Genomic DNA, 27,410 nt, shown 5'->3' with positions numbered 1-27,410 from the left:
ATTTTTTATATACATATATATATAGATATATATATTTTATATATATATAGATATATATATTTTATATATATATATATATATATTTTATATATATATATATATATATTTTATATATATATATTTTATATATATATATATATATTTTATATATATATATATATATATATTTTATATATATATATATATATATATTTTATATATATATATATATATTTTATATATATATATATATATTTTATATATATATATATATATATTTTATATATATATATATATATATTTTATATATATATATATATATATTTTATATATATATATATATATATATATTTTATATATATATATATACACACACGAGGGTGATCGGAAAAGTTCTTGGCCTAACAATGAAAAAAGAATTTATAATTTCAAAATTATTTTTATTTTTCAACATAATCTCCCTTAATACTAATACGTTTATCCGAGCAATGCTCCAGTGCCATTATCCCATCCCTGTAGTGGTTCTCAGGATGATCTGCAAAGTACTTCTCTATAGCTGCAATCACCTCTTGATTCAAAGAGACACACTGACCAGAGAGGAAGAGTTTTAGTTTTGGGAAGAGATTAAAGTCAGAGAGAGCCAAATATGGGGAATAGGGTGGAGGTTCCAATAATTCATAGTGCAGATCCCTCAATTTTCCCATTGCCAAAACACCTTTGTGGGCAGGTGCATTGTCCTGATGAAAGATGATATTTTTTCTTCTGCAAACCGGGTTTTTCTCATAAACTTTTTCGTCTAGTCTGGTTAAAAGATCGGAATAATATTCCCCGGTTATTGTTTTACCCTTTTCAAGATAATAAACAAAATGTCTTTAGCATCCCAAAACACCGATACCATGACCTTTCCTGCTGATGGAACAGACTTTGTCTTCTTTGGCACTGAAAAACCAGCTTCTGTCCACTGCTTTGACTGCTGTTTGGATTCTGGTGTGTAACGGTGAATCCAAATCTCATCTAGTAATAAATCGATGCAAAAAATCAGTTTTATTCTTGTTAAAATGCTCCAAGCACTGTTCAGAGATTTTCATGGGAGTGGATTTTTGATCTGCTGTGAGCAAGCGTGGAATCCATCTTGTGCAAAACTTTTTCATTTGCAATTCATTATGCAAAATATATCCTACATGTTCTTTTGAAATGCCTATAGTCTCAACAATTTCACACACTTTGACTTGCCGGTCATCCAATACCATATCTTGCACTTGATCAATGATTTCTGGTGTTGTTACACTTTTTGGACATCCTTCATTTGGATCATCTTCAAGGCTGGTACAGCCACGTTTAAACTCGGCAGCCCATTTCTTAATTGTTGAAAACGAAGGAGAAAAGTGCCCATAAACTTTTATGAACTTCGAATGAATTTTTTTTGGTGTTAAACCTTCTTTTACGAAGAATTTTATAACCTCATGATACTCAATTTTATCCATTTCAAGGGATACAGACAACACTTTTGCTTCAGACAGCTGTATAAAACAAACTACTTGATAGAATGACTTGCAATTTCAAATGGATGCTTATGACAGATATACCAACTTAGAAAAAAAAAAGTCTTGCCGATAGTGTTGCCATCTTTGGTCGAGGCCGAGAACTTTTCAGACAACCCTCGTGTGTGTATATATATATACATACATCAATGGCGTCACGTGCTCATTTCGGTTGGGTGTGCTGTCATGTGAGTTATGCAACCCGCACTGCAACCGTCCTTTTCTGGGGGGGGGGGGGTGGAGCTTGGAGACAAATAATTACATCAATAAATTTTTATAATTATTGATTTAATTAAATAATTACGTTAATAAATGTCTTTTAGCTTTTTTTGGATGTCATTATTTGTCAATGTAAACTATAAATACATTATTTTCATTTTGCATCATTTTAATAATCTTTAATTCTTGGGAAAAAAAAGATATTCAGAATTAATAGTTTTTAGATCAATTTCATATATAAAAAATTGACTGCAAATTTTATTAAAAATCAACTAATTAATAATCCTAAATTAAATTATTTCAGTTTAAAAGTGAAAAAAATCATAAAACTAATAAGTAAAATAAGATTAAATTATACTTTTTAAAAATGTATTTTTCTGTTTAAATTTGTTTCACTATAAATTTACAATTCACACTTCATTCAGTAACTCACTAGACACAGAGGACAAACTAACCGGTCACTGGCCACAAATCAGAAAAAATGAACCCAAAACAGGAACATGTGCTTTATTGCTGCAATAAAACACGTGTTCTATGGCTACCCCGCCGTAGGCTGAACCAGGCCAACCCATAATAACATTTTAAGACAGAAAAGTGTCCCATGGTCGAGGGTGTAAGGTACATATCTCAATCACTTTTACGATTATAATTTATGGAATTTTTTACTCGATCCCGAGGGGAGTTCCCCGTTTTCCCCGCCCCCTGCAGACGCGCATGACCATATGATTGCATTTTTATCGATGTATGAAAGTTTGAGAGTGCATAGTGCATCAGCGCTCATCTTAATTTGTCCAATGCAATTAATTGCAAGATAACTTTAAATACTTCTGCAGTAGGGAAACAATTGGTTTGCTTTAGGATTTATTAGATAACAACAATGAAGGAGAATGCTATATTTGGTTGGTATATTTGAAATACTCAAAGATGAAAATATGTGAACCATCATTTATAAGACGTGTGAGAATAGGAAAGAATAAGTGTGAGTAGAAACACTTTCATTAATGGTAAAGAATAATTAATAATTATCATTTGTGATATATGTGTGTCCTATAAGTTGCTGGGTAGAGCAAATAGCACGATCCTATAAATTTTAAACATGAATAAGTGAATTTATGATGGCATAATTAAAAAATTACTAAATTACTCAAATTACTAAAAGTATACAATACATTAGCCCTACCAGTCTTAATGTATGGAAGCAAAATCTGGACAATAAAACAAAAAAGACAAACAAAGATTAACAACTGCAGAAATGAAGTTTATGAGAAAAACTGCAAAACCTTATTTGATCACAAAAGAAATGAAGAAATTATGAAAGAATTAAACCAAGAACCAGTAATAGAAAAAATTAAAAAATATAAACATAAATGAATGGAACACGTTCAAAGAATGAAAACAGAAAGATTACCAAAACAAGCCTTAAAGTACAAGCCATTAGGAAAAAGAAAACCAGGACGTCCTCTTAAATAATTCGATGATGACTTCTAAGGCCGGAACAGGCCATGCTAGTCCTAAATCCTTGATACGCATGATGATAATTAAAAAAAAAAACTTATGAAGAGAAAGAGAGCATTGCAGAAATAAATATGGCGTGATGGATCAGCAAATCTTCTCGTAAAATTTGTTGCACATGTTATGTGTATTTCTCTGGTTTGTGTATATTTCGCTTCATTCTCCAAGAATTTTATTTCGTTTACTGAGACTCAGTATACATAACATTTGATCATTATTGGAATTATCCACACTTTTGGGAATCCTAAATTCGTTAGTTTTTTTTTTTTTTTTAGTATCAGCGGTTCTTGTGTCTTATCAATCTCACATATGCTGGTATTTTGTTGTAGATCAACAACGTCTTATAATACACAGAATATTCATTTTTATTCCGGAATATATATTTTTTACTGTCTGTTGTTTCCGAAGACTAGAATAAAAATGTCTCTATTATTATTATTATTACCACCCCAAGACTCATGGAGTCAAAAGACTCATCTGGGAGGTCCTTTTATCACACACACAGCTCATCATACAATGTTTTAAACACATTCAAACTCTTTGCAGACACCACATTCTCAAGCAAGGCATTCCAATCATTCATAACTCTGCAAGAAAAAAACCTGCCTCTCACTCCCCTACTCACACCCTCTTTATACAGTTTCCATGGATGACCTCTAGTTCCCTCCTGATCTCTCACTATTGTCTGTAAAACTTCTCCAGCATTGATCCTATAACAACCCCTTACCAACTTGTAGGTCTCTATCATATCTCCCCTCTTCCTCCTGTCCACCAGATTCTGCATATCTTCTCAATCTTTCCTCATACTCGACATTCCAGATGTCAGAAACTACCTTAGTCAGTCTCCTTTGGACCCTTTCTAACAGCTCTTCATCCTTCTGAAAACCCAGTGACCAAATCTGGGCACAGTAGTCCATGTGTGTTTTAATCAAAGCCTTATACAACGTAACAAGAATCTCCCTACCTGGGAATGATGCAGAGGACGTCAGTGTCCTCCGCATCATTCCCAGAAGCCCTTGTGTTGTCTTCACAATTTTGGCGATGTGTCCCCTAAATTTTAGATTCTTATCCACTATCACTCCCAGATCTCTTATTTCCTCCACCTCCAACAATATATTCTCACCAAGCATAAATTCCACATCCCATCTTTTTTGTTTTCCAGATTTTAAAACCTTACATTTTGCAACATTGAACTCGCATCCCTATTTCCGTGCCCAATCACTCAATCTATTCAAGTCTTCCTGTAAGGCCACAACATCTTCACTACACTTCATGGTTCGTTCCAACTTTGCATCATCTGCAAACAACTGAACATCTCCATCCAAATCTTCACCAATATCATTAATATACAAGTTAAACAGTAATAGCCCTAAAACAGACCCCTTAGGCACTCCACTAGTGACTTTCCTTTTCCTGGATATCACTCCCCCATACACAACTTGTTGATACCTATCAGATAGCCAGTCTCCAATCCAGTGCACCAATTTAATATCCAACCCCATCTGCTCTAGGTTGACTGTCAACCTATCATGAGGTACCCTATCAAAAGCCTTTGCAAAATCCAAGTATATTACTGTGTATCCTTTTCCACTGTCCAAGGAAGCAGTCACTTTATTGCAATAAGTAAGTAGATTACTAAAACATGACCTCCCTTTAGCAAATCCATGCTGTCCATCAAAGATAATACTATTGTTATCAACCCAACTCTGGATCCTAGTTCTCACAAGCTTCTCCAACAACTTAACCACAACACCTGACACACAGATAGGCCTATAGTTTGATGCTTGAGTTCTATCACCTCCTTTATGAAGTGGCACAATCTTGCCCTCTTTCCACTCCTTAGGAACTTGACCGAGTGCAAGACTCATTAAAAAATATGTCAAGGCAGGTGTCATCTCCCTGGCACATTCTTTCAGAATACGTTGTGATATATTATCATGTCCCACAGCCTTATTAACATCTAGTTTACTTAACTCCCCATAAACCTCTTGCTCACCTACAGTCTGTCTCTCCTCCCCCATCATCAGCTGCTCTCAATACCTCCATGAAGTCACATTCACAAGATTGAAAGAACTTTATGAACTGCTCATTAAGTATCTCCACCACACATTCTGCATCGGCTGTGCTTATACCATTTTCTCCAATCAGTGCCATCCTTCCATAATTATTCTTTCTTTTGCTGGCTACATATCGAAAGAACTCCTTAGGATTCTTTTTGGCTTCATTAGCCAACTGCTGTTCATACCTCTCTTTAACTACCCTCACCAACCAAGTCACTTGCCTTGCCTGGTCTTTGTAGTCTTCATGGAATTGGTTATTTCCACTTCTCTTATGCTGCCTCCACAATGCCCTTTTTCTCTGTATCGCATGCTTAATCTCTTTATTCATCCATCTCACGCCCACCTTATTTAACCTTCTCACCCTTGGAATACATTTAGACATTGCATCTACTAAACAGTTTTTGAAAATCCCCCAAGCTGCATTGATCTCTTTTCCAGCTAACTCCTCATTCCACGCTACACCCGCAAGCTGTCTCCTGAGCTCTTCATAATCACCCTGCCCCTTGTAGTTCCACATATATCCTTTTCTCACAGAGGTCCTCACACTGCTGGCAACCACCCAGGTAATCACCTCATGGTCAATCTCACCAATTGGTGGATGATTTGACACCTCATTTATAATTACATCCTCTGATGAGATGACCAAATCCAAGCCCCTCAATCCTCATGTCCCCTTTGTTACATACTGTCTGAGGTGTTTATCCCTCAAAAACTCAAGAAACTCATTTTCTTTACTTCCAATTGCTATCTCATCATTTCAGTCTATATTGCCATAATTAAAATCACCCATAATAAAATCACCCTTTTCTTATTTTCTTGGCTAATTTGATGGTACATTTCATTATCACCACCATCCACATTACCTGGTCTATAACAACATCCCACCAAGTATTTGATTCCATTCACCTCTGTCTCACACCATACTGCCTCAAAACCACTGGCACTATTTCCCTCTTGCATCTCTACTTTATATGGATATAACTCTTTCTCTATCATCAGTCGCACTCCCCCTCCCTTTTTACCCCTTCTGTCCTCACGAAACACATCATACTCTTCCATCTCTATTCCTGTGGATGTCATCCTCTTCCAACCATGCCTCACTTATTCTGACAATCTTTGGGTGAACAGATGCAATTAATGCAACCATTTCATCTGCCTTGTTTCTTATACTTCTAGCATTTGTCTACAAACACAACAGCTCATTTCTGGATCTACAGCTAGTTCCACTGATACCACTCACTCGATGTGATCTCTCCATGCTCGACTGGGGCCATTTCCCTTTCTGCTTCTTCATTTTAAAACCCTTTTCAATTCCAACTGTTTCCTCTTGATCTCTGGTCATCCCATTCCTTTCCTGCCTACACATGCTCACATCCTCTTTCAGCATCTCTTTGCATCCTCAACAGATGCTATACTGCACAAGCAAAAGAAAAAATAATTAGCATTTTTCTCCTAACATCCACTTTCAAATTTTCAGTTCCAAAAAACATGTGTAACAACTGTTTATAAGATACATCGGATAAAAAAAAAGCTCTCAACTCATGACAAGTGACAATGTTCAATTGGATTGGTTGACACAATAACCAATCACAGATGCTAGGTGCCGAGTGAGCTCAAAATTTTAGCTCACCCTGCCCCGCCTTCTCAGCGGTTTAAAAATATTAGAAAGCTAAGAATTTGACTTGCTGTGCCCTCTTTACATCTTTTCGAATGGCTCAAAGGAGTATGCATTTCGAAAGCACACCTGGGTTATTAACATGAATGTGACGCAATGCTTACGCACCGAAAAGTGCTTTTTTCATGAAGTACTAATGCTTTATTACCCTCCTTTTGACAAAGTATGACATTATCCATCCCAGTTATGTTGTTAGCTGAGTGGACAGTGCTTCTACTCTAATCTTTTTTAAATTATTATTATTATTACCCCAAGACCTCATTGGAGTCAAAGATTCATCTGGGAGGTCCTTTTATCACACACACACACACACACACACACACACACACACACACACACACACACACAGCTCATCATACCGTGTCTTAAACACACTCAAACTCCTTTCAGACACCACACTCTCAGGCAAGGCATTCCAATCATTCACAACTCTGCACAATATTATTTATTTATTTTTATCATTGACTGATTCACTTTGAATTAAATTGATTGAATTGTGAAATGCTACAATGGATTTCATGAACTAAAAATCAAAGTTATTTTTCCTGAGATGACAGATGACAATATCCCCCCTTCCCTCTCTCGCTCTCTCTCTGATTTGGATGCATTATTTTAACTTTAATTTTTATACCACTACCATTGTTATATCTGGGGGGGGGGTTGCTCTTGCTCATTATAATTTATTCCTACCTATATATTTTATTATGTTGTGTCTTATATCTTTTCTTATCCTTTACACTCAGTTGTTATCATCTGTCAATTCTCTACCATGCAGTTCTTAATACATCTGTGACCTACTTCTTATTATAGTGATATTATATTTTGAATACGAATAAAAGGAGGTATTCTTATGGATGACCCAGCCCTTCTATTCTCCTGATAATTGATTCCTATTTCGACACAGAGAAAATTTGTACTGCGCCACCCTGCGTCTAGATAATTGAAAGCGTAATATCCAGGAATCAATGATCAGTGAACACAATACCACTATTACTTTAAAGACTTACTATAAATTTATTTCTATCCTTAAACACATTACAGTCGTGGTCTTATACTAATAAATTGGGTTCTCGCTTAGATTCAAACTTTTTATGAGTGGTGAAGATGAAATTAAGTTAGGCAAGCACATACTTTAAATTAACACAAAACGTTTATTATACTAAAACATGAAAATTATGCACAATATGAGATCTTAATTCACATCTAATTATCTAGGTTAAGCAATTTCCTTCAGAACAACACAACTCAAACTTCATTAAAATATCTGACTACTTAGCAGATTATCTCAGGATCATACTTTGTTCACACTAATAGAACACATATTTCAATCAACTGAGATGAAACATAAACTCATATACATACAAAATGTTGCTCAACTTGAACATGCAAATTAATTTCAGCTCCTTCCCTACTCTACAACAAAATTCCTGAAGTCCTTTACTCTAAAATTCGTTATTCCAAATAAATTTTACTAAACCTTCAACATGTTCTCAAGGAACTAACATTATCTCAATTCACACATTTCTATGAGCTTACACTTTCTCAAGGAACTAATTAAGATATCACAATCTGTTCTCGAGGAACAAAGAAATTACTAAGCCACTTTTCCTTGGAACAAATATTAAACTCTTGCATTCGTTCGACATGAACCCTTATTAAGATTACACATGTCCCTTCTTTATGATTCCAAAATGTGAAGACAAAGAATTTCTTACCGGGACTGAAGTCATACTTTCCTTCTCAGCTCTATATCTGGGATGGCAGTTCCTCCTTCCTGTTTTCCATAGACCTTTATATTGGAGACTGTACCGCATACCACAGGTGGACATCGAGTTTTCGTCAGTAACATACAGCATGGCTCTGCAGTTCCTTATCTGCCTTGGCTATGACAGGAGTGCATATTTTCTGACTACAAGACATCATTCCATAGGCTATCACCTTAGAGGTCTCTGTGAGTTTTGGCATCTGCATACTGGAACACAGGAACACGAGCTTCCCGGTGGCTGCAATGGGGGCTGGCACAAGAGCTCAAAGTTAAGAGATGAGGGATAAGAGAGTGTTTTCGGCTCTGCTATTCCGTTTTGTATCTCGTGCTTTCTTCTGCCATTGGTTCTTCTCTTTTCGTGAACAGTGCATGTCTCTTTGACGACTAGCGCCAAATTCAGTGCCGGCTATAGTCCTTGCCACATCGCATGACGAGCAGTGCCAAATAGGACTCTAGCGGATGATATATCTTTTTGCATGCGTTACTCATACTCTGAATCTCGTGTCTTGCCCTAGGCAGGCACTCTAAGCAAGGGGATTAAGTTCCAAGGTCCCATGCATAGTTTACAGCATACATATAGATTACTAGGAATTAATCCCTTTTGTGAACAGTACTGCTTACAATTCAAAGTTGTTACTTATATCTTACAATTTATTTTACAATTAAGTGGAGTACAATATTAGACAAAATTTTACTATTTAGTTCTGATTAACAAGAATTTGCTTTAGAAATGGCAGATCATGTTAAACTCTGAATGAGATACTATAATTGTACAATTCTTCTTATTCAGAATTTAACACCATGTTAGTAATAGACAGTGCAATTAGGTCACTTAATGTCAACATCCAACATGAGATAATGTTGAAATTTGTACAGCATATTGTTCAGTAATCACTGTTATGAAATAGATATTTCAAATTATTACTCTTATTAAATGTCCTTAATATTTATCATTCAAAAGAGACTTTTTATAGTTTTTTATATTATTTTTGTTATTTGAATTAAGTTTTCACTATTTCCTATAAATTTTAGGTCACGTATACACAGCAATAGGTGACTATCCTAATGCCTTGGCAAGCCATAAACAGTGTGTACAGTTAGTGCGACAAATTGTAGATAGGCTTCAAGAAGCGAGAGAAATTGGAAATGTTGGAGCTGTTTATTTAGCAATGGGTGATTTTGATCAAGCTGTTGAGTGTCACCTAGAACATCTGAGGCTAGCAAAGCATTTGGGAAACAAAGTAGAAGAAGCCAGAGCATATAGCAACTTAGGTTCTTCTCATCACTATCGACGTAACTTTGAACAAGCAATTACATTTCACAATCATGTGTTGCATATTGCTCAGGAATTAGGTGATAAAACTATTGAGGCAAGAGCTTATGCTGGTTTAGGACATGCAGCTAGGTGTATGGGAGACTACCATCAAGCCAAAAAGTGGCATGAAAAACAGTTAGATATGGCACTTAGCACTAAGGTAAGTTGCATGTATTAACATCTTTATTTATTTAATTACATCCTTTGGAATGAAAAATCATGGTATAATTCATGTGAACATTTTGTATTAATGTTTCACAAGCCCCATCTTAAAAAAGAAAAATTACATAAACTGACTCAGAAAACTGAAAGTATTGAATACTGTGGTGAGGGAAAAAAAACAAACATGAAAAGCAAAACTGTTGTCTGCACTTGCTACCTGATTAACAGTGGCAAATGCAGCACAATTGATGTATGTGGAAAGGGAGATAACATTAGGGAGTGTAGTAGATAGAATGAGGATTATTGAATGGTTAAATGGAAAGTGAGAGTAGGTTGCTTGGAGAAGAGAAAAAGAGAGAGAGAAAGAGAGATACTGAGAGAGAGATTAGGAGATTGGTTTAGCTGATGTGAAGCAAATAAGAGCTGGAATTAGAGAGTCATGGAAAGAGAAGAGGAGAACCAGGGGAAGAGGGAATGAGAGGAAGACAAGATAATGCAGGTGCTAGGGATGGAAAGATGACAGGAAGGCAGGTAAGTGGGAATGCCAGAGGAGAGAAAGAGTAATGTGAGTGAGCAAGGAAGGAATGGAGCAGTTAGAGGTGTGATGCATGGATATTCAATGATTTATGGAGTGTATGACTATGACTATGTTGATTAAGCAAGATGAAAGGGTGAACAAGATGATTGGAATGGTTGGACGAATGACCTGGGTGGTGGTGTGAATCAAGTGGCAAGAGATCTGAGGTTAATGCTTGAGGTTATGGCAAAAGAATGTAAGAGAGAGGATAGTGAGCATGTTATCTAGGTATGATAATGAATAATTGAGGAAGTGAGTATCCATAATGAATGGCATAATAGCAAGAATATGTCAACAGAGAGGCTTAGATTATCTGGATGATTGGAGTGCATTTAAGGATAGAAGAGAGAGCTGTATGTATGAGACAGATTGTGTTTGATTGAGGAAGGACATTGGCATCTGAAGAAAATGTTGTTCTCTGGGTAAGTGAAGTGTTAGTGCAGGGAAACTAGCATTGTCTGTGTGGATGATAACAGGGTTGTCTTCTTGTTGGTTTAGCTACTTGAGAGAAAGGAGAATGTATGGTGTAATGCAGAGTCTGGAGGGAATAATAATAGGAATAAAAGCACTGAAAATGTACTGATGTTTCTTTATACAAATGCCAGGAGTATTAGGAACAAAGGAGATGAATTTGGGATATTGATAGCCTCAACCCATCCAAAGATTTTTGGTAAAACATAGTTGATGGAAGATGATATACTGATAGAAGTAGCTGGGTATAGGTCATTTCAGCAGGATAGGGGGTAGATGCAGTAGTGGTGTATTACTTATGATGTGATTAGATGTGCCCTCTTGGGATGGAGGATTTGAGGGAAAATGGCACTAATGTTTTGAGTGCATATGGTTTGAAGTGAAGGTAGGCAGGACAGGATATTTAGTGGGATGTTGCTATAAGCTAGGGAACACAGAGGAGGAGAGCAGAAGATGTTTAGGCAGTTGAGTTTGGCAAGTGCAAAATGAATTATCATTATGGGAGATTTTAACCACAGTAGTATAAATTGGGAAGAGGAAACAGCATATAGTAGTAAGAGAATGGAATTTCTGGAATTCTTGAGGAACAAATGTCTTAGGCAACATATAGTAGAAGGAACATGAGGTTCAAGAGTTTTGGATTTGGTCATAGCATTGGAGGATCTGATTGTAATGGAGATGACATCCCTGCCTCTGGTTGGAGAGAGTGATCCTGTAGTCTTGATTTGGGAGATGAATAGACATGCAGAAATATCTAGGAGAAAGGAATTTATGTGTAATTATAAGGCTATAATAATCTTAGAAATCAGCTTGGGGAAGTTCTGTGGTTGGAAAGGGCAAGATATCACCATGGGAACTAGTGAAGAAATATTTATTAACCTCAATGGCAAGTTGTATATCTTGAGTGAAAAGAGAACACAGTATTTGGTATAAAGTGGATGATAAATGATATCAAATGGGTACTATAGATGAAGAAAAGGTTATGGAAGAAGTATAAAGGTGGGGAGCATGTGCATGAACAGTGAAAGAATCAGGCCAGGAAAGTGACTAGCATGGTAGGGAAGGCAAAATTTGAATATGAGAAGAGATTAGTTCTGAGATCCAAGGAAAATCCATCTACAGGAATTCTTTCCCTATGTGGCTAATAAGAGGAGAAATGATTGTGGAAGAATGATATTGTAAGACAAAAATGGGAATACAGTGATTGATGTAGAAGACATAGTTAAACAATTCCACTATGTCTTCCACTATGCAGAAGACATATCAGAATCATTTAATTATTATTATTATTATTACCACCCCAAGACCTCATGGAGTCAAAGACTCATCTGGGAGGTCCTTTTATCACACACACAGCTCATCATACCATGTTTTAAACGCATTCAAACTCTTTGCAGACACTACATTCTCAGGCAAGGCATTCCAATCATTCACAACTCTGCACGAAAAAAACCTGCCTCTCACTCCCCTACTCACACCCTCTTTGTACAGTTTCCAGGGATGACTTCTAGTTCTCCCCTGATCTCCCACTATTCTCTGTGAAACTTCTTCAGCATTGATCCTGTAACAACCCCTTACCAACTTATAGGTCTCTACCATATCTCTCCTCTTCCTCCTGTCCACCAGACTCTGCAAATTACATCTTCTCAATCTTTCCTCATACTCGACATTCCAGAGGTCAGAAACTACCTTGGTCAATCACCTTTGGACCCTTTCCAACATCTCTTCATCCTGAAAACTCGGTGACCAAATCTGGGCACAATATTTCATGTGTGGCCTAACTAAAGAACAAGAATCTCCGTACTTCTACATGTCAGTGTCCTCCGCATCATTTCCAGAAGCCTTTGTGTTGTCTTCACAATTTTGGCGATGTGTCCCCTAAATTTTAGATCCTTATCCGCTATCACCCCAAGATCTCTTATTTCCTCTGCCTCCAACAATATATTCTCACCAAGCATAAATTCTGCATAATGATCACTTTATTCTGGTATTTCATTTTGGAATGGTAAGTTTTGTTACTATAGAGATGGGGAGAGTTTAATGTTTAGAAATGCATTAGGAGAGTGTGTTTGTGCTTCAACATAGGTATGTAAGCTGTCTTACTTTGAATTAAAGATGGAAACTTAAACTTATGTGAAATGAATTTATTAGCTGTAATATTTTTACCTAAGTATCCTAGGCATCTGTATAATAACAACAATAGAACACAAAATAAATTACAATAAAAGAATCAATTTCAAATAAGTGCTGCTGCAGCATCAGTAGGACAATAATGGTCACTAAATTCCCAGTTATTTAATTTGTTTCCCATAAGTTTAAGTTTTTGTCTGTAATTTTTCAGAGAGTGTGTTTCAAATACTAAGTACTCTGGATGTCAATAAAGCTGGGACTGGATGGGATTTTGCCATGTGTTTTAAGGGAATATGCTGAAGAGCTGATAGTTCTGCTGACCTTGCTTTTCAGTGAGAGTCTAGCTATGGGAAAGGTGCCCAAAGATTGGAAGGAGGATAAAACATAGTGCCTTTGTATAAAGGTGGTGGTAGAATGGAAGTGTCAAACTGTGGACCAGTTTGTATTTATTCTGTATTTGTCAAGATTTTTGAGAAACTAGTAAGAGATCGTATACAGCATTGCGCTGATGAGGATAATGTTATCTGTGAAGTATGGATGTGTTAAGGGACACTCCATACTTCTCACTTCACTCCATACTTCACTGATTGCCTTTTATAAAAAAGCAACAAAAACGATTGATGAATAGAAAGGCATATACACTGCCATTTTAAGAAACATCTCGAGTTTCTTTCTATATTTGGCTATAAAATATGGATGGATCCATAATATCTTCTGTGTAGTTATTATTTAGCAGTGTCTCACCTGTTTTCTTTATTTTGGTAACACTAGTTTTGTTGACATGGTACATCTTTAATTCTTTCTGCAAATTCCACTTCTTTTTCATTGATACTTTTCATGTTGATGGCCTGTCTTCAATTCTGTTTAGAGTCAGTTTGTTCCATTAGCTGACTTTTTATTGTTTTGCTGCATGATTAAAACAGTGGGGCTTTGTTTGAGTGGGTGATATGCCAGCTGGCATGGATGAAATTGTATTATGATTTTTGTTTGTGGTTTAAGCCAAGACAGAATACAGTTTCGTCAACTAAGTTTCAAATTGCCACCCCATTCTTGTTCATTCATTATCCTGGTGGATACTTAATAATGGACTACATTACAAGTAGGAGAGGACTAGACATTGGGTCAAAATAACAGATAAGCTTAGGTGTTGATGGTTATTCATGACTTATTTTTCACGGTATTAACAACACCACACACACTTTTATCACAAAGATGTTTTATTAACGCTTATATTTCACTGATTTTCAACTCAGCATCATCAGAGCACAACACACTTGTAAACGCGACAGTGAGTGAGTGAAACAATATAATTGTAAAAGACAAAAGATCTAAAGTCCTATTTTTTGGTGCCCTCTAACAGGGGAAAAAAAAAAAAAACAGCAGCTATCCAGGAGTTTTTCTTAAGATAACCGTCTCCCAAATTTTTGGCAAATTAATGCAACCACGGTATTAACAACACAACTGACGTAGTGTTGTTAATACCGTGAAAAATAAGTCATGAATACCATCAACACCTAAGCTTATCTGTTAGATTGATGATTCTGCACGGAGAAGATATTGTATACAAAGCGCGATGGTTCGGTAAGTTGAAACTGAAATTGTCCAGAAAATTGAACAGGTTAGCCTTCCTTAAATGATGCCACGACAATGATATCATTTCATCTTTTCTGAAATTCAAAGAAAAGTTGCAGTCGGCAAAGGCACATCGTATTTATCGACGGGCGAGTTTAGCGCTTCTTCGAGAACAAATTGCTGCTACTCGCATAGAGCTAGTAAGCTAAACAGCTCTATCACAGCTCTACAACAAGAACTAATCAACATGTTAAATCCTGAAATATGGACTGTCCTACAGCACATCTCCAAAGTTGCAGCAAAAAAAGAATTCACAAAAGTAAACAGCAAACACCTAAAGAAATATGAACTCCTACAACAGCGCCAACATACGAAGTCCCGACCGCAACTTCGACGAGATCACGTGGTCGTAAACCTATCGTCGGAAATACTCACTGAAGAAGCAAAGAATGCTCTCAGTGTTGGACATAACTTTGCCATCACGCCCAAACAGATTCCTAAACTAGAAATTATGTTGAAAGTAGAACGGGGTATCCACGATCTTCTACCAGCAATGGCCAATAACGTGCGACTATATAATAAACGTGCGACAAGTATTATAAACAAGGCTAAGCCTCCAAAAAGCAATATGCCACATAAGCAAATAACTGCCCTAAAAAGTTATACAATAATAAAAATATTATTATTACAAAAGCCGGTAAAGGAAATGCAACAGTTATCATGAATAAAGAAGAGTATAACAGAAAGATGCAAGATCTCATATGTGACAGTTCCACATATCAAATTATACATCGAGACCCTACAATGTCTCAAAAGAAAAAAGTCTGAAAATTACTAAAAAAAGTGACATCATGGCCCAAAGAAATCATCAGGAAAATAAAACCAATTCATGTTAAACCACCCCGTATTTATATATTACCAAAAATCCACAAAACTAATATTCCCCTATGCCCCATAGTTGATAGCATAGATAGTCCCACATATAAACTGGCCAGGCATTTAGCCAAATCTCTTGCCCCCCTTACTGGCAACTCCTCAACTTTTGTAAAAAATTCAATCCATTTCAAAACACTGGTTAAAAATCTAATCCTAAAAGATTCAGACATAATGGTCAGTTTCGATGTCACCTCCTTATTTACCAATGTACCACTTATAGACACGCTTCATTTAATCAAGTCTAAATTTCTCCCAGATATTTTTGAATTATTTCAATTTACCATGAATGCAGGTTACTTTACATGGGGAGGAAAATTCTACAGACAGATTAATGGTACTGCTATGGATCCCCCCCCCCCCCCCCCGTTAGCAAATTTTTACATGGAACACTTTGAAAACAAAGTAGTACTTATGACAGCTACATACAAGCCACAAGTGTGGTTACGCTATGTAGATGATGTGTTTGCCATCTGGCCCCTTGGACAAGACACTTTGGATGCTTTTGTCACCTACCTAAACAGCCACCACCCCAAAATGCACTTCACAGTAGAAAAAGAATCAAATAACTGTTTACCATTTCTTGACACATTAGTCACCCGCCTTTCAGATGGATCACTATCTTTTTCTATTTACAAAAAGCCTACACACACAGGAAGATACCTACATAAACAATGACATCATCATCCAGTCCAGCAGTACAGCATTTTAAAAACACTTACACACAGAGCCAGAGCCATTTGTTCTAACGATACAGCTCTGACCACTGAACTCCAATACCTGCGCCATACGTTCTTAGCCAACGGCTACAATCCCTACAAAATAGATAAAATACTACATAAGCCCATTACTCTGCCCCCCAATACACAAGAATACAACATGACCATTTCTATTCCCTATATCAGAGGTACATCGGAAAAGATAGCCAAAGCATTGTTGAAACATGGTCTTCGCACCACTTTCAAACTTCATGTCAAGCTGGCAACTCTGATCCGCTCGCCTAAGGATAAACTTCACCCTTTAGCACACCGAGGAGTGTATGAAGTGCCTTGTGACTGTGACTTGGCCTATTATGGGCAAACAGGAAGATCAGTGAACATCCGCCTGGAAGAACATGAAAGATACATTCGCTACTATTACTATGGCAAGTCGGGACTGGCAGACCACGCTTTGGACACTCTTTCACACAGGATTAGATGGAGGAAAATGAATGTGCTATTTAGGAGTCGTTATAGATCTGAAAGATTATTTTTTGAGTCAGCAATGGCTTTGAAGAATTCTCCCAACCTTAACAAATATGGTTGCATTAATTTGCCAAAAATTTGGGAGACAGTTATCCTAAGAAAAACTCCTGGATAGCTGCTGTTTTTTTTTTTTTTTTTTCGTTAGAGGGCGCCAAAAAAATAGGACTTTAGATCTTTTGTCTTTTACAGTTATATTGCTTCACTCACTCACTGTCGCGTTTACAAGTGTGTTGTGCTCTGATGATGCTGAGTTGAAAATCAGCAAAATATAAGCATTAATAAAACATCTTTGTGATAAAAGTGTGTGTGGTGTTGTTAATACCGTGAAAAATAAGTCATGAATTGGGTCAAAAGTTCAGCTTTGCATTCTTTACAGGCTATGTGGAGAACTCCTCTCAGTTATCTAGCTTTGATCCTTAAGCGGTTCTTCTTCGTTTTATTGAAAAAGATAGTATTAGTATTACTTCCACACCTCCATTTAGTCCAAAGACTCATCATGGGAGATTGAATACTCACAGACCACATGAGTTTCTTTCCACCATGAGAAGTTCATAACTTGCTTTGAACACATTCAGTGTTGGTGCACTCACCACCCATTCCAAGCAACACATTCCACTCATTCACCATCTGCCAAGCAAAAAAATCTCTTTTTCACATCTTTACTCCAGAGAGGATCTCTAGGTCTTACATCACTCATTATCCTATGCAGTAATTCTCCTGTATATATTTGATAGGCTCCTCTCACCAGCTTATATGTCTCAATCATATCACCCCTCCTGTCTGTCAAACTCTGAAGACCACATTCCCTCAATCTTTTCTCATGCTTAATATTCCAGAGTCCTGAGACAGTTTTAGTTATTCACCTCTGCATTCTCTCCAATGTTTACCTGTCACTGATATAGCCAGGTGACTAAATCTGTGCACAGAATTCCAAATGAGGTCTAATTAGCAACTTATAGAGGAATTATCATCTCCTTATATGGCAGCATTCTTCACATTACAACAGTAAATTTTTAGTTAACCCTTACAATTTTTGTGATGTGTCTCCTGAACTTCAGTTGCCTATCTACCAAGATGCCTGGATTCCTTGCCTCCTCCATCTGCTGAAGCAAAGTTCCTCCAGTGTGGTAAACCTTATTCCACATTTTCTATCCAAAGTGCAAACTTTACACTTAGCAACATTGAAATGACATCCCTATTCTTCAGCCTACAGCACCAACCTATTCAAATCCTCTTGTAAGAATAACACATCAGAATTTCCTGACATTACTCTTCCTAATTTAGTATCACCCACAAACAACCGAATATCTCCTTTCACACTGTGAACTATATCATCTATATATTAAAAGAAACACATGTATTAACCACAGTGAAAATTATTTAATTGTAAGTATTTCATCCTAAGTATCTTAGGACATCATCAGTACAGTAGTTTAAAACAATAATAGGAATAACATACAGTTAGGGCACATGATTACAATAGAATCTCATTAAACGTGCGTAACTTGTTACAGAAAAAAAAAAAAATTAATTATTTAACACAATTTTGTATGACAATTTCCCATACTTTAGGAATAGTAAGAACGTGTTGCGGTTTAAGTTTGTCTGTGTAGTAGGGCTTCAGAACTTTCTTTGTATAAACGTTCATGTTTATATAAAGATCTATGTAAAAGTTTAGACTTTTCCCAATGGATCCTATGGTTTGGATTTTCAATTCTGTGTTGAGAGAAGCCAGATTTCTGCGGTTTAAAAAGACGAATGTGGTCTTGATTTTCCAAGATGCATTTCTGAACAGACCTACCTGTCTCTCCAAAGTAAGACAATTTGCATGAGCATGGAATTTCAAAAACGCCAGGTAACATCAAAGGTGAGAGTTTGTCCTTAGGAGAAGGTAACAAGTTGTAAATTTGGTTGATAGGTTTGTAAGTAGTGGCAAAATTGTATTTCTTCATAATTTTAGAAAGATGTTCGGAGATGCCTTTGATGCAAGGTATGGGAATCCTTTGGACTTCTTCCTGTCTGGTTTGATGTGTGGAGAAGTGACTGATGATTTTTTGAGTTGTTTTCAGATTATATCCATTTAGGATGGATATAATCCGAACGTCTTTCTAAAATTATGAAGAAATACAATTTTGCCACTACTTGCAAACTTATCAACCAAATTTACAACTTTTACCTTCTCGAAAGTTTATTTTTCACTAGGTTAGACTATGATAAATTTAGTTTAATCCTTTATCCCAGTGAGAGCAAACAAAGTTTGCACCTGAAAATATCTTCAGGACTGAATATAGTGTTGTTACTATCTTACCTGGGTAAGTAGTACAACACCAGGCAACTCGTAGCAAAGGTGGAGCAAGCCACCAACACTCCTATCCCAGTATCTCCCATAATGCAAAACACATCTCCTTGTGGATATGTATACTCTTATGCATTAAGGGATTGGCCACTACCCAGACTAGTTTCGACCTTTATAGAGGTCTCTTCAGTGGGAGCCAGGCCCAGAGTTGGAGATACCAGGCAGAAGCAGTAGCAAGGTCATCTTTACCTATAGGAGTTGCCAAAAGGTTTGCCACCTTTTTTTATTAAATTACTCTGGATTTAGAGAAAGATGTTGAAAGTTTCTTTTTCACTAGGTTAGACTATGATAAATTTAGTTTAATCCTTTATCCCAGGTACAAAGTTTGCACCTGCTTCTGCCTGGTATCTCCAACTCTGGGCCTGGCTCCCACTGAAGAGACCTCAATAAAGGTCAAAACTAGTCTGGGTAGTGGCCAGTCCCTTAATGCATAAGAGTATACATATCCACAAGGAGATGTGTTTTGCATTATGGGAGATACTGAGATAGGGGTGTTGGTAGCTTGCTCCACCTTTGCTACGAGTTGCCTGGTGTTGTACTGCTTACCCAGGTAAGATTGTACAACACTATATTCCGTCCTGAAGATATTTTCAGGTGCAAACTTTGTTTGCTCTCACTGGGATAAAGGATTAAACTAAGTTTATCATTGTTATCTTCTCCTGAGGACAAACTCTCACCTTTGATGTTACCTGGCGTTTATGAAATTCCATGCTCATGCAAATTGTCTTACTTTGGACAAACAGGTAGGTCTGTTCAGAAACGCATCTTGGAACATCAAGACCACATTCATCTTTTTAAACCGCAGAAATCTGGCCTCTCTCAACATGGAATTAAAAGTCCAAACCATAGGATTCATTGGGAAAAGTCTAAACTTTTACATAGATCTTTATATAAACATGAACGTTTATACAAAGAAAGTTCTGAAGCCCTACTACACAGACCAAACTGAAACCGCAACACGTTCTTACTATTCCTAAGGTATGGGAAATTGTCATACAAAATTGTGTTAAATAATTAATTTTTTTTTTTTCTGTAACATGTTACGCACGTTTAATGAGATTCTGTTGTAATCATGCGCCCTAACTGTATGTTATTCCTATTATTGTTTTAAACTACTGTACTGGTAAGCCTATGTAGCTCAGTGGTCGTGGCGTTTGCACACATGGCGCTTGGCCGCATGAAGGAAGACTTGGTTTCGAGTCTAGTTGGCGACTAGAGGAAATTTTTCTAAGCCTTTTTTCGACCGGTTCCAGAGTTAGTCGATCTCTGGCACGGGCAAGCGGGTTTTTCCTCCCGGAAACTTGGGTTTTTCGTCCCATAAACTCAAGAAAATCGACTGTAGAACTCGCATTATTTCAGACATTAAATATATTGTGTTAGGGACCACGAGATGGCGGCACATTTTAGCCGTCTCTCTTCACTGTGTACTGCTTAATTGGTGATAGCCTTGGGCCATCTATCTCTGATTGGTACTAGTGGAGATTGAACTGCCCACTCAGTCTCCAAAAGTTAGATAGGGCTAAATGGCTTCGCCTACTCCCCGTATACAGGAATAAAAAGGCGTTAGCTGATTTTTTTTTTTTGACTACTGTACTGATGATGTCCTAAGATACTTATAATGAAATATTTACAATTAAATAATTTTCACTGTGGTTAATACATGTGTTTCTTTTAATTATGATCGCACCACAGGTTTCGTTATTTAAAAAAAAAAAAATCATCTATATATAACTTAAATACCAGAGGTCCCAGAACAGAACCCTATGGTACTCTACTCATCACCTTCCTTTTTTAGGACACTGCACCTCCATACATAACTTGCTGGCTCCTATTAGTCTACCAGCCTTGTAAATAAGCTGCCAAACGACTATCCAATTCCATTCTGCCCAATTTCACTAATGGTTTATCATGTGGTACTAATCAAATGCTTTAGCAAAATCCAATAAATCATTGTATAAGCATTGTTGTTAAAGAGATACTTGTGCCATGAGAAGTTTCTTTTAATTAATTTTGTATTAATGAAAAGAAACTGTTTAAGCATATTCCCCATCCAATACATTAGTCATCCTATTATAAAATGTAACCAAGTTACTAAAACATGACCTCCACCTAACAAATCTATGCTGCTCTACACACACACACACACACACACACACACACACACACACACACACACACACACACACACACACACACTGGCTTATAGTTTAAAACCACTGACTTGGATTCTGCCTTATTTAGTACTACTTTTTTTCTTTCTTTTCACTCTTCTTGGACTATTCCTGTTGCCAGACCTCTGTTGAACAACCAAGTCAGAGAGTGCTCTTTTGCACATTCTGTTGATTAACATCAAGGTTACTTAAAATTCTAAACATTTCCCATTCTTGTACTGTCAGTTGTCTGTCCTCCTTCATATTGCTGTTCAACACTACTCTTACCTCATCCCCCCCCCCTCCCCTCACTTGAGATACACTAACACAATACTCATTCAACATTTGCACCATATCTTAAGCAGATGTGACTCTTGTTCCATCTGCATCAATTAAAGTCAGCAACTATATCCACTCACAGAATTCTTGGCTCTCCACCAAATGTGGTAATGCATTTAGCATTTTGGACAGCCATAGCATATATGATGTTAGTTTGAGACTGAACTTGAATTCTTGCTTTCTTGCTTTGAATTCTGCTTATATAGAAATTCACTCTAACTGGAAAAAAAAAAAAAAAAATTCAAATTTTGTCTTATTATTTTTTCTTCTCTTTTCGTGAATTTAAGCCAGGTTGCTTGTTTCTGTCTCATCTCAGCATTTCATTGGTATGCTTCTGTTTCTTAGATTCATTAGTGGTCTAACCATAAAATCAGAATTAGAAGAGATACCTTTCCTGGTGCTGGTCTGGAGGCCAAGGTAACCACTCCACCTTGCAGTGGAGTGGTTACCAGACTTACCTCATTTTGGCTGGTCCAACTTGAGGGAAATCATATTACTGATAGTCTCCAAGGAAAATTCATCAGACAGCCCTTTTGGATAAAGACTCAAGACCACAAAGCAGTTTCTTTCTAAAAAGAGATAAATGAAAAAATCAGAGTTTGTCACCTGTAATGTTCGGTGTATAGCACTCAAGGAAGATGATGATTTTGTAATGGTCAGAAATGAGAAATTTGTTTTGCACTCAAATCATACTGGATGATAGATGAACTTCATCTTGTGAAACACCACGATCACTACCACCACCTTGCTTATTGGAGGCATGAAATGACTGATATATTTGGTTTTCAAGAGCAGAGAGTCTCTGTCCCCCCCCCCTCCCCAATGTGATTTGAAGGATATCCACTTTAAGAGCTTGCCAAATCTTCCATAGCTAAACATCCATTGGAGATAGTCTGCAGTAGCAAAGCAGTTCTGCACTCTATTTAGTTCAATCCCATGTATTATCTGCTTCCAGATAGTATATGGGACTGAACCTGATGCCAATGCATCATCAGCAGGATTCCAGATCAGCTGATACATAATCCTACCACCTATAGTGCCCCTTTGTGCCTAGATGCAGTGTATATGCATAAACTGTATATTCCTGTGCTCTTTATTTCACTCTCTAGAACACCACCATTATAGCAAAATCAAATAAATATTGTATTACAGCAGTTAAAAAAAAACTGCCTAAAGAGCGCTGTCAATTATTTAAAAAAACACAAAAACCTTATTAAAAAATATTTTCTTCAATATCTGCTTCACTGATATTTGTAGACTAAACACAAACTTAAATTATGTGCACCTCTATGTTTTGACCTAGCTTCATGTTTTTGACCAAATCTGATATTGTAGCTGTAACCACTACCCACCATCCATCTTAACTATCTGAATAACCATATGATTCTTTTCACTACAAGGTTGACATATGTGATTTTGGTGTTCTGATATTCTCTGCCAGAGAATATCTTCTTTAGTATTCTATAATTGAGCAGGTTCTTCTTTTAGTAGCAGAAACTTTCCTTCCACTCTCTTCTGTTCTGAGCCTTCTCTTTCAAGGTTGTGTACCTGTCTCCATTGAGCATGTCATCTAGCATTGTTTTCCTTACTCTTCCTCTGGGTCTTTTTCTGCCTATTTTTCCTTCGATGGCATCTCTGATGATTCCATTCCCTCTCAGAATATGTCCGATTCAGTTTCCCTAGCTTCTTTTTATCCTCCTTAACAGACTTCGTTCTTCTTCTACTCTTTTTAAGACCTCTTCATTAGTTATTTTATCTGTCCATTTGAATTTTTCCATCCTTCTCCAAATCCACATCTCAAAGCTTTCCAAAATCTTAATTTCTTCTTTCTTCAATGTACAAATTTCAGATGCATAGAGGGCAACATTCCACACATAACATTTTATTAGTCTTTTCTTTAGGTTTCTATCCATTTTACTTCTGAATAAATTCCATTTTCTATTAAAGGCATCTCTTCCCATTGCTATTCTTGCTTTATGTCACTTTTACATCTTCCATCACTGCTAATAACACTTCCTAGATATTTAAATGTCTTTACTTGATTCAATTTTACCCCATTTATGCTGATATCCATATTTGCCTCTTTCCTTTCTATTTTAATCACCTTTGTTTTTCTGATGTTAATTTTCATTCCATAATTGATACAGGATTCCAGTAATCTGTTCAACAGATGTTGTAGTCCTGTTTCAGTGTTTGATAGTAATGTCTTGTCGTCTGCGTATCTTATTGCAAATATCTGTCTACCTCCAATCTTTATTCTTTTTTCCGAATTCTCCAGTACTTCTTTTTACATTGCTTTGGAATACATGTTGAAAAAAATTTGTGACAAAGAATAGCCTTGTCTTACTCCTCGTCCAATGGTGCTTGGTTCTGTTGTACCATATATGTCTCTCACCATGGTAGTTTGTCCCATATATAGTGAGATAATTAGCCTTCTGTCTTTCCAATCTATACCTATCTTTTCCATTACTTCCACCATCTTATCCCATTTTACATAGTCAAAAGCTTTCTCAAAATCTATATAACAGATATTAACTTGTTTATTCACTTCCAAACGTCTTTCACTTACTATTCTTAACAGTCCAATCGCATCTCTTGTTCCCCTACCCTTCTTGAATCCAAACTGATCTTCTCCAAGAAATTCTTTCACTTTAGATGCAATTCTTCATGTTAAGATTCTCATAAGTATTTTTGATATATGGGAAATGAGGCTTATTGTTCTAAAATCCTTCCAGTTAACTGCATTACTTTTCTTTGGTATCGGTATAAATATTATGGTCATAAAATCTTTTGGTAGTTCTCCTTTGTTATAAATTAAAATTATTATTTTGATTATTTCTGGGGTGCTTAAGGGTCAAAGCTGTATAACTGAGAGGAGACCTCCACATAGCCTTTAAAGGAATGCGAACCGACCAGGGCTTCTGACCTAATGTCCAATCCTCACCTTCTCGTGGTGCACCCTGTTGGGTATCTACTTTGATACTGAACGAACAAGGATGGGCTGGCAATTTGGGATTTAGCCGACCAAATTGTATTCTTATTGGTTAAACCAAAATAAAAAATGATGGTACAACATGACAAAATTTCATGCCGGCTGGGGCGTCGCCCGGTTAAACAAGGCCCCTGTTGTTTTCGCCAGGGAACCAGGGCAAACAGCGAAAAGTCAGCTACTGGAACAAATCTGAAAACAAAACCCAACTCAACATCACCAGAGTTAAAGATCGGTACTATCAACATAAGAAGCCTGAATGGCAAAGAAATGGAGCTAGCTGAGGAATTAGATAAGTACCAGATCGACATAATAGGGGTTACTGAAACAAAAAAGACCAAAACTGGTGAGATCTTTCTGAGCAATAAATACAAAATGTTATATTCAGGCAATGACAATCAAGGAAAAGAAGGAGTAGCCATAGTATTCAACACAAAATATGAGGCTAATCTTCTTGAATGGCAGTCAGTCTCAAATAGAGTAATGTGGGCAAATATGAAAATGGGGAACTGGACAATGAGACTTATTTGTGCCTATGGTCCCACAGAAGGTTCTACTAAGGTAAAAGTGGAGGAATTTTTTGATGCTTTAGAAAAAGCAACTGACACAAAGAAAAAGGAAAAGTTGGTCCTTGTTGGGGATCTAAATAGTAGAGTAGGAAATGATTGTGAGACATACAAAAATATTTTGGGAAAATTTGGAGAAAAGAGCAAAGCTAATAATAATGGCAAATATCTGTGGATTTCTGCTCAGGACATGGACTGGTTATTACTAACACCATGTTCCAACATAAAAATGTGCACAAATTCACATGGAGAGAAGAGGCTAGGAATAAGAAAAGTCTCATTGACTATGTTATTGTTGATAGTGATGTTTTCTCCCTGGTGCAGGACACTAGAGTGTACAGAGGATTTGAAATTGGAAGTGATCACGATTTAGTCTTGAGCAGGATAAAATTGAATTTCATATTGAAAAGAATAACATGTAAGAAAGTTTTAAAGCGAATAAAAGTTGTGCAGCTCTCAAATGTGAACTGTAGACTAAAATACAGAAAGATTATTGAAAAGAAAACGAAAGAGTTTGAGAACAGGAATCAAACCTTGGAGATTCAGTGGCAAACTCTGAAGAAAACATTGATTGATTCTGCCAGAGAGGCATGTGGTGAGGTTGTCTGCAAGGATAAAAAAATCAGAACTCCATGGTGGACACAGGAAGTTAAAGAGGCAGTGAAGGAAAAGAAGAAAGCATATCAAAGTTCCTGCCAAATAAATCAGCTTTTACTCTTACAGAATACAGAGACAAATGTAAGAAAGCTAAACGCTGTGTAAAACTAGCTAAACAAAAGTCATGGGAGGACTTTGGCAAGAATATAGAAAATAAATATCAAGAAGGTGGCAAAATATTCTGGAGGTTGTTGAAGAAACTTAGGAATGGAGGAAAGAGTGCTGTAAAAGGAGTTAGAGATGATAAAGGTGACATGAAAACAGGAGAAAAAGATATCCTTGAAGTATGGAGTAATTACTTTGAAAAACTGCTAAATGTAACAAGCAGTGATGACAGCACAGTGGTAAAAAACACTGACCAGGCATGCAGTCAGGAATACATATCCATACTTGAAGTAGAAAAAGCCATCAAAGGCTTGAAATATGGAAAGGCAGCAGGAGTAGATGATATTCGACCAGAAATGCTGAAGTTTGGTGGTATAAAAGTCTTACAGTGGCTGCACTGCATAGTTCAGAAAGCCTGGACAGAGGGACGAATTCCCGATGATTGGAGTAGAGCTCTCATAGTACCCATATATAAAAAGGGAAATAATACTGAATGTGAGAATTACAGAGGTATTTCCCTACTGAGTGTTCCTGGCAAGATCTATGCAAGTATACTTGAGAAACGGTTGAGAAGAATTGTGGAAGAAAAGCTTGGTGAAGAACAAGCTGGATACAGGCCAAATAGAGGCTGTCAGGATCAGATCTTCACTTTACGACAAATAGTCGAGAAAGCATGGGAATATAACAAAGATCTGTATTTAAGTTTTGTCGATTTGGAAAAGGCATATGACAAGGTGGCAAGAGAGAAGCTATTCAATACACTGCAGTTATGTGGTGTCAATATGGTGAAAATATCAAGCAATACTTAGTCTTTATTTGAGTTGAAAGTCAGCAGTTAGAATTGAAGGAAGTACAGGAAGATGGTTTAATGTTAAATCTGGTGTGAGACAAGGATGTACATTATCCCCTCTGTTATTCATTATCTATATGGATCACATTATGAAGGAAAGTGGTATTAAACATGATATCAAAATTGGAGATGTTAATGTCAGCTCTTTGCTTTATGCGGACGATGTTATACTTCTAAATAAATCTGCTACAAGTCTGCAAGATTCTCTGACTAAATTGAATAGCTATTGTAATAGATATGGTA

At 36.7% G+C, this 27,410-nt stretch overlaps 1 protein-coding gene across 1 annotated transcript in view; it reads left to right on the top strand.

The window, feature by feature from the left end:
- Positions 1-27,410, top strand: part of LOC150093573 (tetratricopeptide repeat protein 28-like) — a 462,929-nt gene that overhangs the window by 202,245 nt on the left and 233,274 nt on the right. The window contains exon 6 of the mRNA XM_090412721.1: positions 9,784-10,226. Coding sequence (XP_090268847.1) covers positions 9,784-10,226 — 443 coding nt within the window. The remainder of the gene's footprint in view (positions 1-9,783; positions 10,227-27,410) is intronic.

The sequence above is a fragment of the Typopeltis vanoorti genome, chromosome 23 (genome assembly GCF_054136105.1).
Source record: "Typopeltis vanoorti isolate ZY-2024b chromosome 23, IOZ_Tvanoo_1.0, whole genome shotgun sequence".
Taxonomy (NCBI): domain Eukaryota; kingdom Metazoa; phylum Arthropoda; class Arachnida; order Uropygi; family Thelyphonidae; genus Typopeltis; species Typopeltis vanoorti.
Note: the sequence above shows the minus strand (reverse complement) of the source record. Positions and strands in the feature narration are given on the sequence as shown.